The sequence below is a fragment of the Bubalus kerabau genome, chromosome 3, assembly GCF_029407905.1.
Source record: "Bubalus kerabau isolate K-KA32 ecotype Philippines breed swamp buffalo chromosome 3, PCC_UOA_SB_1v2, whole genome shotgun sequence".
In the NCBI taxonomy this organism is placed as follows: domain Eukaryota; kingdom Metazoa; phylum Chordata; class Mammalia; order Artiodactyla; family Bovidae; genus Bubalus; species Bubalus kerabau.
Window position 1 is genome coordinate 139,169,527 of NC_073626.1, and position 17,476 is coordinate 139,187,002.

The 17,476-nt window shown below is 39.2% G+C and overlaps 1 protein-coding gene across 2 annotated transcripts in view; it reads left to right on the forward strand.

Annotated features, from left to right (window-relative positions):
* Positions 1 to 17,476, forward strand: part of CCDC150 (coiled-coil domain containing 150) — a 95,313-nt gene that overhangs the window by 33,370 nt on the left and 44,467 nt on the right. For both annotated transcript variants that reach the window (XM_055572986.1, XM_055572987.1), the window contains exons 11-14: positions 616 to 740; positions 988 to 1,165; positions 1,729 to 1,797; positions 14,194 to 14,307. In XM_055572986.1, the coding sequence (XP_055428961.1) occupies positions 616 to 740; positions 988 to 1,165; positions 1,729 to 1,797; positions 14,194 to 14,307 (486 nt within the window). The remainder of the gene's footprint in view (positions 1 to 615; positions 741 to 987; positions 1,166 to 1,728; positions 1,798 to 14,193; positions 14,308 to 17,476) is intronic.

A 17,476-nucleotide genomic window follows, 5' to 3' on the forward strand; every position in this document is an offset into this window, starting at 1 on the left:
AAAAGCATGTACTATATTTATAAAAGCTTTATAAATTGTGGATAGAGGGAGTATGCATAAAAATGGTAAGCCAGAGAAAAATTAATTGTGCAAAACAGTTACAGACTTCTGCTCTCACAGTATCTGAGCACAGTTTCAGATACTGTCAAAAGAATTTAAACTGTGAAACATGATTGTCCTTGGAGAGTGGAATTATTTGGAAGAGGTGTGGAGGAGTTAGAGGTGGAAGAATTTTTTTACTTTATATACATTGATATTGTCTTACTTTTTAAAGTATAGTACCATGTTGAAATTTTAAATTACCAAAATATACCTAATACAGTTCTATATCCGAAAATTTGTTCATGTTAGGAGTCATATAAATTTTGCAGCAAGCTAGGTAAATGATGCACCTTGATTGTTGGCAAGAAGAGCTGTAAAGTGATAAAATTGTGGTCAAGTCAGGGTAGGGACAAAGAGAAAGCTGGACATTAAGATAAATTCTTTCAAAAAGAGGTTTTATTTATATAAATTAAATTTTACTTTTGTAAGTATCAGTAGCTTTGATTAGTTATTTAGAATGATATCCTATCAAATGACTTCAGGCATCTCAGCTTTTAATATTACTTCTAACAGGAGGAGCAGAAAATGATGACACAGACATTTCAAGAACAAAACTTACTGCTGGATGCAGCCCATGCCAGTATCACAAGTGAGCTACAGACTGTTCAGAATGAGAAAACACAACTCCAAGTGCATCTGTAAGTAAATTGTAGGCAACTTTTGCATTTTTTGCTTTTGCACTTGTATTTCGTATCTTTAATGCAAAAGTTTTGATTCTGCATTTGCTGGGCCAGCCACAAAAATAAAGACACTGCTTTCACGGAACTAATTTTGTTAGAACATTTTGGTAATTGCTCTCAGGCAGGAGATACATTCTGTAAGAACATTTAGTCATAAAGAAGAGCTCTCATTTAGCTTTCATATCTCCTTGTTCTCTTCCTGCAGGGACCATTTAATCCTTGAGCATAACCAATGTATCCAGAAAGCACAAGAGGCTGAGAAGAGGGCAACAGTCCAGAAAGAGCTGCTAGAATCCACTATTGCAAGATTGCGAGGTGACCTGGAAGCATCAACGCAAGAGAAGAAGTCTCTGCTAGAGGAGAAAGACAGACTTCAGAAAGAGGTGGGTGGAGGCAGGTTTGTTACCTCCTGGTTGCGGGCGGTGGTCTTGTTTTAAAATTGTATTTTAAGTGCAAAAGACAAGAAAAGAAATACAACCCAGATGGAGTTTGTCTGAGTTACCCATGAAAGAAGTCTTTGGGTGGGTAATCTATGTCTTTTAGCCATGTGAGTAGTCTGTGCCAAATAGTACCCTTACATAGCATTAGTGAAAGTTAACTAACCATTCACACATCCTCATGTTAGTTAAGGGGTCAGATTTTAAAAATCAATTTTCCCCAGTGGGAGTGGGACAGTATAGCAGAAACAGTGTAAGGGAAAACAGCTCTGTCTTCCTAGTTAGGAAGGAGCCAGCAGAGTCTGACATGCAGACGTGTCTTTCTAATTTCAGGGCTATTTGTGAAGTCTGCTCTGCCTCAGAGACTCCCTGAGTGGCCCCTTTTCTGAGAGGATGTGCTATCTCTGCAGTGTAGGTATTAACTCACATGCAGGGTGTGTCTGCTATAGTAGAGCCTGTCAACTGTTTTTAAAAGACTGGTTTCCTTTCCCCCCCCACTTCTTGGGCAGGTTAATAAAACAGAGAAAGAAGTAGCAGAAGAAAAATGCAACTTGGAAAAAGAATTAGCTAAAAACAAGGTATTCCACGTTTTCTTTCTTTTTGAGTCATTATGTTTTATTTCCTTCTGTACTGCTGCCTGCTGTATCAGCTTATCTTAGTGAGGAGACAGGTTATATTGTTGAATAGCAAAATGTAGGGGGAGTAGAGAAGCTACGAAGCTGGATGCCCTCAGAGCACTTCAGTCACTTCAGCATAAGGCTGCTTCTGGGAAAGGTTTACTTGTTGAGCATCTTGGGTTTGCCAGTCAGTCATCATTGCCTCTGACCCTAGTGTTCACCAAGCAGTTTAGCTAGGAAGACTCCCAAGACTGAGCTCATGGGCCTGTGGGAAGCAGAGGGATGATTGCTGACAGTGCTTTTCTTAAAAAAATAAATAAAGCTAATTTAGGCTTATTAGTTCTTGCAGTTTTGTGAGATACCTCTTTCTAGGTTCTATTAAGGTAGAATGGCCAGAGAAATGAATACAATCCTTATCGAAATAGAGCAAAAAAAAAAGACCAAACAACTTTAAAACATTCCTATTTGCATTTCAGAATTTAAGAGAGTAAGGATTATGTAGCATTGTCATCTGTAGTATATCTGGAGCACCAGGGACTATTAGGCCGCCCTACTCAATAAAACTAGCGACAGGTGTCAGATACAGTCATCAAGCCTTGACTGTTCGGCTTCTGGCTCAACTAAATAGTATTCATGTTGTCTACCATATATGTGAACTTTTTAAAAAACTAATATTTATTTATCTTTGGCCATGCTGGGTCTTTGTTGCTGTGCAGGCTTTTCTTAAGTTGTGGTTGAGTGGAGGCTACTCTCTAGCTGGCTGCATGGGCTTCCCATTGCAGTGGCTTCTCTTACTGCGGAGCACAGGCTCTGGGCACACAGGCTTCGGTAGGTGTGGTTCCCGAGCTCTACAGCACAGGTTCAGTAGTTGTGGAACACGGGCTTAGTTGCTCTGCAGTATGTGGGATCTTCACATATTGGAGACTGAACCTGTGTCTGCCACATTGGCAGGTGGATTCTTGACCACTGAGCCACCAGGGAAGACCCATCTATGTGAACTTTTAGTTTAAGAACTACAGAGATAAAAAAAAGCTAAATTCTGTACTGGAGCTCCAAGACAGTTCACCAAGCTGGCAATACTTTCTGTGGTTTACTCACTCATGTCCAGTGATTCGAAAACAGTCCACCCAAAAGATCTTTAAATAAAGCTGACTTCCAGTGTCTAGGATTTTGCTGGTGTCAATGTGGCTTCAATATGCTTTTTAAAATTTGGAAAATTGGTGGATACTATTAATTCATTAATACTTTTTGCTTTAGAATTCTAGTGAATATTTCATGGCTGTGATGAATGGCTATTTATGATTACAACATAGCATTATTATTTTGCTTGTCTGATTTCATTTGTCTTAATGTAGACTAAGTATATGTTCATGGGGCTGAAAGATATTATACTTGCTTGTTTGCTGTTGTTCAGCCAGCAAGTTGTGTCCAACTCTTCACAACTCCATGGACTGCAGCACACCAGGCTTCCCTGTCTCTCACCATCTCCTGGAGATTGCCCAAATTCATGTCCGTTGAATCGGTGTTGCCATCCAACCATCTCATCCTCTGTGGTCCTATTCTCCTTCTGCCTTCAATCTTTCCCAATATTAGGGTATTTTCCAATGAGTCAGCTGTTGGCATCAGGTGGCCAAAGTATTAGAGCTTCAGCATCAGTCCTTCCAAAGAATATTCAGGGTTGATTTCCTTTAAGATTGACTGGTTTGATCTCCTTGATGTCCAAAGGGACTCTTCAAGAGTCTTTTCCAGCACCATGGTTCAAGCCAGCTTTTTCACTCTCCTCCTTCACCCTAATCAAGAGGCTCATTAGTTTTCCTTCACTTTCTGTCATTAGAGTGGTATCATCCACATATCTGGGGTTGTTGATATTTCTCCCGGCAACCTTGATTCCTGCTTGTAATTCATCCAGCCTGTCATAACTTATATATGATGTGCTCCGTGTATAAGTTAAATAAACAGGGTGACAATAAATAGCTTTGTTGTATTCGTTTCTCAATCCTGAACAAGTCAGTTGTTCCATATAGGGTTCTAGCTATTGCTTCTTGGCCCAATTACAGGTTTCTCAGGAGACAGGTAAGAAGGTCTGGTATTTCCATCTCATTAAGAGTTTTCCACAATTTGTTATGATTCACACAGTCAAAGGCTTTAGCGTAGTCAGTGAAACAGAACTAGATGTTTTTCTGGAATTCCCTTGCTTTCTCGATGATTCAGCAGTTTGATCTCTGGTTCCTCTGCCTTTTCTAAGCCCAGCTTTAACACCTGGAAGTTCTCAGTTCCCATAATGCTGAAGTCTTGAATGATTTTGAGAATAACCTTACTAACAGGGGAGATGAGTGCAGTTGTCCAGTGGTGTGAACATTCTTTAGTGTTGCCCTTCTAGGGAATTAGGATGACAATTGACCTTTTGCAGTCCTATGGCCACTGCTGAATTTTCCAAATTTGCTGACATATTGAGTGCAGCATTTTCACAGCATCATCTTATAGGATTTGAAATAGCTCAACTGGAATTCCATCACCTCCTCTAGCTTTGTTTGCAGTGATACTTCCTAAGGCCCACTTGACTTTACATTCCAGGATGTCTGGCTCTAGGTGAGTGATCACACCATCATAGTTATCTGGATCATGAAGATGTTTTTTGTATAGTTCTTCTGTGTATTCTTGCCACTTCTTAATATCTTCTGCTTCTCTTAGGTCCATACCATTTCTGTCCTTTATCGTGCCCATCTTTGCATGAAATGTTCCCTTGGTGTCTCTGATTTTCTTGAAGAGATCTCTAGTTTTACCCATTCTGTTGTTTTCCTCTATTTCTTTGTATTGATCACTAAGAAAGGCTTTCTTATTTCTGTTTGCTATTCTTTGGAACTCTGCATTCAGATGGGTATATTTTTCCTTTTCTCCTTTGCCTTTGACTTCTCTTCTTTTCTCAGCTATTTGTAAGGTCTCCTCAGACAACCATTTTGCCTTTTTGCCTTTATTTTTCTTGGGGATGGTCTTGGGGATACTTTCTGTACAATATCACAAACCTCTCTCCATAATTCCTCAAGTACTCTGCCTATCAGATCTAATCCCTTAAATCTGTTTGTCACTTCCACTGTATAATCATAAGGGATCTGATTTAGGTCATACCTGAATGGTCTAGAGGTTTTCCCTACTTTCTTCAATTTAAGTCTGAATTTGGCAATAAGGAGTTCATGATCAGAATCACAGTCAGCTCCTGGTCTTGTTTTTGCTGACTGCATAGAACTTTTCCATTGTTGGCTGCAAATAATATAGTAAATCTGATTTCAGTATTGACCATCTGGTGATGTCCATGTGTAGAGTCTTCTCTTGTGTTGTTGGAAGAGGGTCTTTGCTATACCAGTCCATTCTCATGGCAAAACTCTATTAGCCTTTGCCCTCCTTCATTCTATACTCCAGGGCCAAATTTGCCTGTTACTCCAGGTATCTCCTGGCTTCCTACTTTTGCATTCCAGTCCCCTGTGATGAAAATAACATCTTTTTTTGGTGTTAGTTTTAGACTGTGAAGAAGGCTGAGTGCCAAAGAATTGATACTTTTGAATTGTGGTGTTGGAGAAGACTCTTGAGAGTCCCTTGGACTGCAAGGAGATCCAACCAGTCCATTTTGAAGGAGATCGGCCCTGGGTATTCTTTGGAAGGAATGATGCTGAAGCTGAAACTCCAGTACTTTGGCCACCTCATGCGAAGAGTTGACTCATTGGAAAAAACTCTGATGCTGGGAGGGACTGGGGGCAGGAGGAGAAGGGGACGACAGAGGATGAGATGGCTGGATGCCATCACTGACTTGATGGATGTGAGTCTCAGTGAACTCCGGGAGTTGGTGATGGACAGGGAGGCCTGGCGTGCTGCAATTCCTGGGGTCACAAAGAGTCGGACACAACTGAGCGACTGATCTGATCTGATCTGATAGGTCTTCACAGAACCATTCAACTTCAGCTTCTCTGCATTAGTGCTTGGGGCATCAACTGGGATTACTGTGATATTGAATGGCTTTCCTTGGAAATGCACAGAGATCATTCTGTCATTTTTAAGATTGCACCCAAGTACTGCATTTTGGACTCTTTTCTTGACTATGAGAGCTACTCCATTTCTTCTAACAAATTCTTGTCCACAGTAGTAGATACAATGGTCTTTGAATTAAATTCGCCATTCAGGTCCATTTTAGTTCACTGATTCCTAAAATGTTGATGTTCACTCTTGCCATCTCCTGTTTGACCACTTCCACTTTACCTTGATTTGTGGACCTAACATTCCAGGTTCCTATGCAATATTGTTCTTCACAGCATCAGAGTTTACTTCTATCACTCATCACATCCACAGCTGGGTGTTCTTTTCACTTTGTCTTCTTCTCTTCATTCTTTCTGGAGCTATTTTTCTCCAGTCGCATATTGGGCACCTACCAACCTGGGGAGTTCATCTTGCAGTGTCCCATCTTTTTCCCTTTTCATACTGTTCATGGGATTCTCAAGGCAAGAATACTGAAGTGGTTTGCCATTCCCTTCTGTAGTGGACCACATTTTGTCAGAACTCTCCAGCATGACCTGTCTGTCTTGGGTGGCCCTCCACGGCATGGTTCATAGTTTCTTTGAGTTAGACAAGGCTGTGATCCATGTGATCAGTTTGGTTCATTTCAGTTAAGTTTAGTTGCTCAGTTATGTCCGGCTCTTAGCAACCCCATGGACTGCAGCACGCCAGGCCTCCCTGTCCATCACCAACTCCCGGAGTCTACTCAAACACATGTCCATTGAGTCAGTGATGCCGTCCAACCATCTCATCCTCTGTCATCCCCTTCTCCACCTGCCCTCGATCTTTCCCAGCATGAGGGTCTTTTCAAAGGAGTCAGCTTTTCGCATCAGGTGGCCAAAGTATTGGAGTTTCAGCTTCAGCATCAGTCCCTCCAATGAACACCCAGGACTGATCTCCTTTAGGATGGACTGGTTGGATTTCCTTGCAGTCCAAGGGACTCTCAAGAGTCTTCTCCAACACCACAGTTCAAAAGTATCAATTCTTTGGTGCTCAGCTTTCTTTACAGTCCATCTCTCACATCCATATATGATTATTGAAAAAACCATAGCCATGACTAGAAGGCCCTTGTGGGCAAAGTAATGTCTCTGCTTTTTAATATGCTGCGTAGGTTGGTAATAACTTTCCTTCCAAGGAGTAAGCGTCTTTTTAATTTCATGGCTGCAGTCACCATCTACAGTGATTTTGGAGCCCAGAAAAATAAAGTCTGTCACTGTTTTCATTGCTTCGCCATCTATTTGCCATGAAGTGATGGGGCTGGATGCCATGATCTTAGTTTACTGAATGTTGAGCTGTAAGCCAGCTTTTTCACTCTCCTTTTTCACTTGCATCAAGAGGTTCTTTAGTTCTTCTTCACTTTCTGCCATAAGGGTGGTGTCATCTGCATATCTGAGGTTATTGATATTTCTCCTGACAATCTTGATTCCAGCTTGTGCTTCATCCAGCCCAGCGATTCTCATGATGTACTCTGCATATAAGTTAAGTAAGCAGGGTGATAATATACAGCTTTGACGTACTCCTTTTCCTATTTGGAACCAGTCTGTTGTTCCATGTCCAGTTCTAACTGTTGCTTCCTGACCTGCATACAGATTTCTCAAGAGGCATGTCAGGTGGTTTGATATATTCCCATCTCTTGAAGAATTTTCCAGTTTGTTGTAATCCACACGGTCAAAGGCATTGGCATAGGCAAGAAAGCAGAAATAGATGTTTTTCTGGAACTCTCTTGCTTTTTTGATGATCCAACGGATGTTGACAATTTGATCTCTGGTTCCTCTGCCTTTTCTAAAACCAGCTTGAACATCTGGAAGTTCACAGTCCACGTATTGCTGAAGCCTGGCTTGGAGAATTTTGAGCATTACTTTGCTAGCGTGTGAGATGAGTGCAATTGTGCTGTAGTTTGAGCATTCTTTGGCATTGCCTTTCTTTGGGATTGGAATGAAAACTGACCTTTTCCAGTCCTGTGGCCACTGCTGAGTTTTCCAAAGTTGCTGGCATATTGAGTGCAGCCCTTTCACAGCATCATCTTGTAGGATTTGAAATAGCTCAACTGGAATTCCATCACCTCCACTTGCTTTGTTCGTAGTGATGCTTCCTAAGACCCACTTGACTTTGCATTCCAGGATTTCTGGCTCTACCTGAGGGATCACACCATCATGATTATCTGGGTCATGAAGATGTTTTTTGTATAGTTCTTCTGTGTATTCTTGCCACCTCTTCTTAATGTCTTCTGCTTTTGTTAGGTCCATACCATTTCTGTCCTTTATTGAGCCCATGTTTGCATGAAATGTTCCCTTGGTATCTCTAATTTTCTTGAAGAGATCTCTAGTGTTTCCTTTTCTATTATTTTCTTCTATTTCTTTGTACTGATCACTGAGGAAGACTTTCTTATCTCCCCTTGCTATTCTTTGGAACTCTGCATTCAAATGGTATATCTTTACTCCTTTGCTTTTCACTTCTCTTTTCTCAGCTTTTTATATGGCCTCCTCAGACAGCCATTTTGCTTTTTTGCATTTCTTTTTCTTGGGGATGGTCTTGCTCCCTGTCTACTGTATAATGTCACGAATCTCTGTCCATAGTTGATCAGGCACTCTGTCTATCAGATCTAGTCCCTTAAATCTGTTTCTTACTTCCACTGTATAATCATAAGGGATTTGATTTAGGTCATATCTGAATGATATAGTGGTTTTTCCCACTTCCTTCAATTTAAGTTCCATTAGTTTTCTGTGATTGTGGTTTTCATTCTATCTGCCCTCTGATGAATAAGGGTAAGAGGCTTGTGGAAGCTTCTGGATGGGAGAGACTGACGGGGGGAGGGTGGGGGTGGATCTTGTTCTGGTGAGTGGGATCATGCTCAGTAAATCTTTAATCCAATTTTTTGTTGATGGATGTGGCTGTGTTCCCTCCCTGTTATTTGCCCTCAGGCAAAACTGGACCAGTGCCTCCACCAGAGACTCCTGGACCCTCACTGGCAAGTCTGGTTCAGTCTCCCACTGGCCACCAAAGTCAAATTTCCCGGGGGTTCTCAGTCCCTTTGCCGGATCCCCAGGTTGGGAAGTCTGCTGTGGGTCCTAGAACTTTCTTACAGTACAAGAATTTCCTTGGTATAATTGTTCTGCATTTTGTGGGTCATCTGCTCAGCGGTTCTGTGGTGGAGCTAATGGCGACCTCCTCCAAAAGGGCTTATGCTACATGCTGCATTATACCAAATCCTCCTCAGACAACCACTTTGCCTTTTTGCATTTTTTTTCTTTGGGATGGTTTTGTTTGCTGCTTCCTGTACAATATTTCGGACCTCTGTCCATAGTTCTTCAGGTACTCCATTTACTAGATCTAATCCTTTGAATGTATTCATCACCTCTACTGTATATTCATAAGAGATTTAAGTCATTCCTGGCTGGTCTAGTGGTTTTCCCTGCTTTCTTTAGTTTAAGCCTGAATTTTGCAATGAGGAGCTGATCATCAGAGCCACAGTCAGCTCCAGGTCTTCTTTTTGCACACTGTATACAACTTCAACTCCATCTTTGGCTACAAAGAATGTAATCAATCTGATTTTGGTATTGACTATTTGATAATGTCCATGTGTAAAGTGGTCTCTTTTGTTGAAAAAGGATGCTTGCTATGGCCAGTACATTCTCTTGGCAGAATACTGTTAACTTTTGCCCTGCTTCCTTTTGTACTCCAAGGCCAAACTTGCCTGTTACTCCAGGTATATCTTGACTTCTTTTGTATTCCAGTCCCCATGATGAATCCCAGAGAAAGGCAATGCCAAAGAATGCTCAAACTACAGCACAGTTGCACTCATCTCACACACTAGCAAAGTAATGTTCAAAATTCTCCAAGCCTGGCTTTAACAGTACATAAACCATGAACTTCCAGATGTTCAAGCTGGATTTAGAAAAGGCAGAGGCACCAGAGATCAGAGTGCCAACATCAGTTGGATCATCAAAAAAGCAAGAGAGTTCCAGAAAAACATCTACTTCTGCTTTACTAACTACGCCAATGCCTTTGACTGTGTGGATCACAACAAACTGTGGAAAATTCTTCAAGAAATGGGAATACCAGACCATCTGATCTGCCTCCTGAGAAATCTGTGTGAAGGTCAAGAAGCAACAGTTAGTACTAAACATGGAACAACAGACTGGTTCCAAATCAGGAAAGGAATACTTCAAGGCTGTATGTTGTCACCCTGCTTATATAACTTACATGCAGAGTGCATCATGCAAAATGCTAGGCTAGATGAAGCACAAGCTGGAATCAAGATTTCCAGTAGAAATATCAATAACTTCAGATATGCAGATGACATCACCCTTATGGCAGAAAGCAAGAACTAAAGAGCCTTTTGATGAAAGTGAAAGAGGAGAGTGAAAATGTGGACTTAAAATTCAACATTAAGAAAACTAAGATCATGGCATCTGGTGCCATCACTTCATTGCAAAATATATGAGGAAACAATGGAAACAGTGAGAACTTTATTTTGGGGGGCTCCAAAATCACTGCAGATGGTGACTGCAGCCATGAAATTAAAAGACAGTTGCTCCTTGGAAGAAAAGCTATGACCAACCTACGCAGCGTATTAAAAAGCAAGGACATTACTTTGCTAACAAAGGTCCGTCTAGTCAAGGCTATGGTTTTTCCAGTAGTCTTGTATGGATGTGAGAGATGGACTGTAAAGAAAGCTGAGTGCCAAATTATTGATGTTTTTGAACTGTGGTGTTGGAGAAGACTCTTGAGAGTCTCTTGGACTGCAAGGAAATCCAACCAGTCCATCCTGAAGGAAATCAGTCCTGAATATTCACTGGAAGGACTGATGTTGAAGCTGAAACTCCAATACTTTGGCCACCTGATGCGAAGAGCTGACTCGTTTGAAAAGACCCTGATCCTGGGAAAGATTGAAGGTGGGAGGAGAAGGGGATGACAGAGGATGAGATGGTTGGATGGCATCACCGACTCAATGGACATGAGTTTGTGTAAACTCTGGGAGTTGGTGATGGGCATGGAGGCCTGGTGTGCTACAGTCCATGGGGTCACAAAGAGTCAGACACGACTGAGCAACTGAACTAAACTGATATTCTTCACAGTGGCTATACCAATTTACATCACTACCAGTAGTGTAGGAGGGTCCCCTTTCCTCCACACTCTCTCCAGCCTTTATTGTTTGTAGACTTTGATGGTGGTCATTCTGACTGGTATGAGATGATATCTCGTTTTTGATTTGCATTTCTCTAATTATTAGCCATGTTGAGCATTTTTTCATGTGCCCTTTAGCCATCTGAATGTGTTCTTTGAAGAAATGTCTGTTTAGGTTTTCTGCCCATTTTTGATTAGATTGTTCTTTTGATATTGAGCCATGTGAGCTATTTGTAAATTTTGAGGACTAATCCCTTGTTAGTTGCATTGTTTGCAAATATTTTCTCCCATTCTCTGAGTTCTTTTCTTTCTGTTTATGGTTTCCTTTGCTATGCAAAAGTTCTTGAGTTTAATTAGGTCCCATTTGTCTATTTTTGTTTTTTTAATTTATTTTCATTGGAGGATAATTAGCTTCGATTACTCTAGACTTCCTTGGTGGCTCAGACAGTAAAGTGTCTGCCTACAATGTGCAAGATCTGGGATCAAACCCTGGGTCCAGAAGATCTCCTGGAGAAGGAAACGGCAACCCACTCCAGTATTCTTGCCTGGAAAATCCCATGGACGGAGGAGCCTGGTAGGCTACAGTCCATGGGGTCACAGAGAGTCGGACATGACTGAGCAACTTCATTTTCACTTTTCACTTTCATGCTATAAGATGGATTGAAAAAGGTATTACTGCTATTTATGTCAAATAGTATTCTGCCTTTGTTTTTCTCTAAGAGTTTTCCAGTATCTGATCTTATATTTAGGTCTTTAACTCACTTCTAGTTAATTTTTGTATATGATGTTAGGTTATTGATATGAGATATTTTTCCTTTTTTAAATATGTTTGTACAGCTAAAGATATCCCTCTAAGCACCACTTTAACTGCATACCATACATTTTGTTTATAATGTTTTCATTTTCATTTATCTCAAAATATTCTTTAATTTCCTTTGTAATTTTCTTATTCCCAGTTGATTATTTAGAAATATGTTGTTGAAATTCCCATATGTGTGAATTTCCCAAATTTCCTTCTTTTATTGATTTAATTTTATTTCATTATGATTGAAAAACATACTTTGTGTAATTTCAGTCCTTTCAAATTTATTGAGCTTTTTTATAGTTGTAACATGTTGGTATATCATAGAGAATGCATTATACACACTTGGGGAAAATGTGTATTCTGTTTTCTGGAGGAGTTCTAAAGATGTGTTAGGTTCAGTTGCTTTATAGTGTTGAAGTCATCAATTGTTTTTTCATTGATCTTCTAACTGTTCTATTATTGAAGTCTTTGTTACTGTTGAATTGTTGTTTCTCCTTTCAGTTCTGTCAATTTTTGCTTTATTGTTTTTGCTTCATTGGGGCTCTGTTAGACGTGTGTTAATTAGAAATGTTATCTTCTTAATGGATTGGTCCCTTTTTAAATGTATAATGTCCTTTACCGCACAGATTTTTGTTTTAACATCTACTTTGTCTAATGTTGGTATAGCCACACCATTTCTTTTCAGGTTACTATTTACATTGTATATCTTTTTCCATCCTTTTATTTCCAACCCATTTGTGGCTTTGAATCTAAATTGTGTCTCTTACGAACAGCACATAGTTGTTTTTTTTTTAAAAATTAATTCTGCCTAGCAGTGTTTTGTAGTTGGAGTGTTTAATCCATTTATATTTAACATAATTACCCATAAGGTAGGATTTACATCTGCCACTTTACTATTTTTTAATGTTTTATATGCTTTATTGTTCTTCTGTTTCTCCATTACTGCCTTCCTTTGTATTAAATACATATTTTTTGTGAACTGTTTTAATTCCCTTAATCTTTTCTTTTACTGTGTATTTTTGATTTATAGGTAACAGAGTTAAAAGCAAAAATAGCTGTTTGTTGTACTTACATGTTGCTACATTTGCTGGTACCCTTTATTTCTTTGTGTAGATTCCAGTTATCATCTAATGCTCTTTTATTTCATCTTGAAGAGCACACCTTAATATTTCTTGTAGGATGATTTTTATAGGCTCACTGTCCAGACCCCATTAAAGAATGGACACTGGTAAATTACCCCACGCAATTTAAATTGAGATAGAATTGAAATCTTAGCAATATTGAACCTTCTCATACAGGAACACAATGTATCTCTCCATTTTATTTAGGTTTTTGACTTGTCAGTATTCTAAGTCAAAAACCTAAATAAAATGGAGAGATATATTGTGTTCCTGTATGAGAAGATTCAATATTGCTAAGATTTCAATTCTGTATTATGTCAGTATTCTGTAATTTTCAGCATGTCAAATATTGAATTTTTTTTTTTTTTTTAGATTTTTACCTAAAAATTTCATGGATTTTGATAATGTTATAAATGGAACTTTTAAGAAATAGAAATTTTCCAATTTCTTTTCTAATATATAGAAATGCAATTGATTTGACCTTCTGACCTTCAACCTTACTAAAACTCTTATTCAGGTATCTTTTTTGTAGATTTTTTTGGAATATAGAAAATCATGTCTATTGTAAGTAGAGACAGTTTTATTTCTCCCCAGTTTCTATGCCTTTTATTACTTTTTCTTACCTAATTGCACCAACTAAGCCCTCCTGTTTGATGTTGAATAGAAATGGCAAGAGCAAATATCCTTACCTTTTTCCTAGTCTTAGGGGAAAACATTCAGTCTTCCACCAATATTGGTATTAGTTGTAGGTTTTTTATAGATATACTTAATCAGGTAGAGTTGATTCCCTTTTGTTTCTGGGTTACTAGGTTTTTATCATAAATTCATATGAATTTTGTGAAATGCTTTTATCTGTTAAGATGGTTATATGATTTTTCTTCTACAGTCTATTGGTGTGAATTATACTAATTAATTTTGAATGTTGAACATACTTTGTATTACCAGGATAAACTTCACTTAGTCCTGATCTGTAATCCTTTTATGTATTGCTGGATTCATTTTGCTAATATTTTTTGGAGGATTTATTTCTACATGTGTATCTATATGCTTGAGTTAATATTTAAATAAGTACCAAGCACCCGAAGGACTTCTGGTAAATGCACGCTATGCAGTTGGTTATAACCCACCTGCTAAAGACAGCTAGAAAAGCAGGGGGACGTGTTCATAAGATACCATTTATTTTATGGTTAAAAATGTCATTTTAAAAACAAGATAGTATTTTTGGATCTGCATAGATTTCTTTTCTCCCTTTGTTTTTCAAAGGTAGACATAAATGCATTAACCCGCAACGTGCAGACTCTAGAGGAAAAGAATAAACAACTGACAGATAAGATTGCTTCCCTAGAACTTGAGCAAGCATCTTCTGATTACCATTGGGTGGGTATAAAAAGGTCAGTCTAAAGTAGGAATTAATGACTAAAGAGTTTTGTACAAATCAGAAATTAGGAGATGGGTTTCTTCATTTGTTTGTATTTTGATAATTATCACAAGTCCTGAATAACTAAGCAGGCCAAGTATGTCAGAGAGCCCTACAGTATTCAGGCAATAGAAGATTTAAGAGAACGAGAATTGAAAGCACCTGTTAAACATCTGCCTACACAGATGATCTGTAATGATGAAAAGTACCAGTATTTCTAACATTTTAAAATACTTTCTTTTCCATAAATTGTGAGAAAGAAACTTGTGTTTTTTTTCCCCTGACAGTTCTATCTGTTGGGAAATCAGTAGTAAGTTAGATTTCTTAAAGCTGTTCGACAAGGTCATTGCCTTACAAATAAATGAAAAAGGAAGTGAAAGTGAAGTCACTCAGTTGTGTTTGACTCTTTGTGACCCCATGGACTGTAGCCCACCAGGTTCCTCCATCCTTTGGACTCTCCAGGCAAGAATACTCGAGTGGGTTGCCACTTCCTTCTCCAGGGGTCTTCCCTACCCAGGGATTGAACCCAGGTCTCTCACATTGCAGGCAGACCTTTACCATCTGAGCTACCAGGGAAGTCATTACAAATAAACATTTAAGTCTTACAGCATCTCCAGGTGAAGGAGACTTAAAGAGATTGTTCTGTTACACAGCTGGTAAGTTTTCTGTGTGCTTTTGAATACTTCAGTTCAGTTCAGTCGCTCAGTCGTGTTCGACTCTTTGCAACCCCATGAATCGCAGCACACCAGGCCTCCCTGTCCATCACCAACTCCCGGAGTTCACCCAAACTCACGTGCATCATGTTGGTGATGCCATCCAGCCATCTCATCCTCTGTCGTCTCCTTCTCCTCCTGCCCCCAATCCCTCCCAGCATCAGGGTCTTTTCCAATGAGTCAACTCTTCACATGAGGTGGCCAAAGTATTGGAGTTTCAGCCTCAGCATCAGTCCTTCCAGTGAACACCCAGGACTGGTCTCCTTTAGGATGGACTAGTTGGATCTCCTTGCAGTCCAAAGAATTATCTATTTCTTCTATAGTATGGAATTCAGCTTTCAGAATTCCAAAGAAGGTGTGAAGTCTGTCTTAATCTGAGCTAAATTCTTTCAAGCTCTGTCATAAGCTGCTCATTACTTCAACTATGAAAAATTATAGAAACTAAATCTAAATCCTGTTAGTTTTCATGTCCCTGGAGCCAGACTATTTATGTTTCAATTTTGGCTGTGACCTTAGGTGTGATCCTTAACCTTTCTGAACCTGAGTTTCTTAATCTGTCAGAATGGGGATAATACTATTATTAGGTGGTTGTTGAGATTAAGTAAGTTAATATATGTAAAGCATGTAGCACTTTGCTAACATTTATTGAATTCTTAGTATCTCAACTATCCCTAGAAAAAGCCTATTAAGTTCCTTTCGGAGCAACAGGGTGCATTAGCTCTAAATCCTGGTACTATCTCAGGCCAGCCCTCCCTCCCTCAAAATTAAAGATTCATCGTTGTCCTTTGCTAGTTGGCCAGACCTCAGCTGGGCTTATCTACCCACCAGGTTTGTGTCTCTCTCAGTGTCCATGGTTCCTCCATGCCTGTACTGCCAGGGAGCAGACCTGTGGCCTTATCCTTTTAGTGACTTTGACAGATCTTGCAGGTAACTTGGTCAATGTTGATTCTTACCTGCTTACCACCTCTTGATTAAGGTCTCGCAGTAATTACCCATACCTCAATTCCAGCTTACATGTCTCTGCATAGAATCTTCTCTAACCAGGCCTTGTTGCAGTTGGCTGTAATGAGTCTTGAGGAAAGAGGTAGAGATTTTTACAACTTTTTTTTTTTTAATCAGCAATATCATTAAACCTATTGCCATTCATTGCTGGCAGTATATTTTTGTTCTTTAAAAATTAACACTTAATCCTCAATAAAAACTACCCTCTAGCATAGCCTCTTATTTGTAGAAATGTGCATATGAGTTTGTGTCTTATATGCCACACCATAATTTAAATTCAGACCCAGTTTTAACCCATGGCTTCATTTACTGTGTGACCTGGACAGGTTCTTAACCTCTGTGGCCCTCAGTGCCAAGGGGATCTTCCCTGTGGAACTCCCCTGAGGGTTCCCACAGTCTACTGTGCATACTCGTTAAAACAGTTACTGTTACTTCATAAACTAGAAATTGACCTGTTTCATGCCTCTGCTTTCATGCCCTTATAATGTAAGAATAGTTAACTTATTTCTGTACTCCCTTGCCTAGCATAGTGCCCATACATAATAGGTGTTTAAGTAACCTTGGTTGGGTAGAACACAAAGAGGGTCATGTGTATCATGCCAGGCTGTGAGACTCAAATGTGATATTGTGAGTAAAGTGCCAGTCACAGGGCACATACAGTATCCTTTTATAAATATCATGCTCGTTTTTTTCCCTCACACTTCCTTATGTTAGGTTTATGTTTGCCATTTCAGCCTTTAGTGACAGTGTAATTTTTAAAAATTTTTATTGAAGTATAATTGATTTATAATGCTAATTTTTGCCATACAGTAAAGTGATTCAGTTTTATATGTATTCTTTTTCATATTCTTTTCCAAATTACGGTTTATGACAGAATATTGAATATAGTTCCCTGTGCTATACAGTAGGACCTTGTTGTTTATCCATCCTGTATATAATAGTGTGCATCAGCTAACCCCAAACTCCCACTCCATCCCTCACACTCTTCCTACTCCCCTTTGACAACCACAAGTCAGTTCCTATGAATGATGGTGTAATTTAAGTCCATTACCACAGCCCATCATGAAGGGAACCACAGTGAGAAAAGATCCAAATGTGGGAAGTTTACTGTTTCTGGGTTCAAATTAAATGACTAGTCTCCCTACTTTTTGTTGGTATTTTAAACATACATTTTCAGATGATAGCACCAGAAAGAAATAGACTTATTTCCATATACAACTAGGATTTTAATGACTTGAAATTAAACAATGTATTAAATATATTAGTTCTTAAAACTCAGGTGACACTTAGTTAGTGTACACTTGTAAGGGTGACAGAATTGGTTCCATCTGCATGGGCCCTTGTCAAACTGGTTGTTAATAGAATAAAATTCTTACTTACCCATCTGCTTATAAAATAGCTTTGTTGTTGTTGT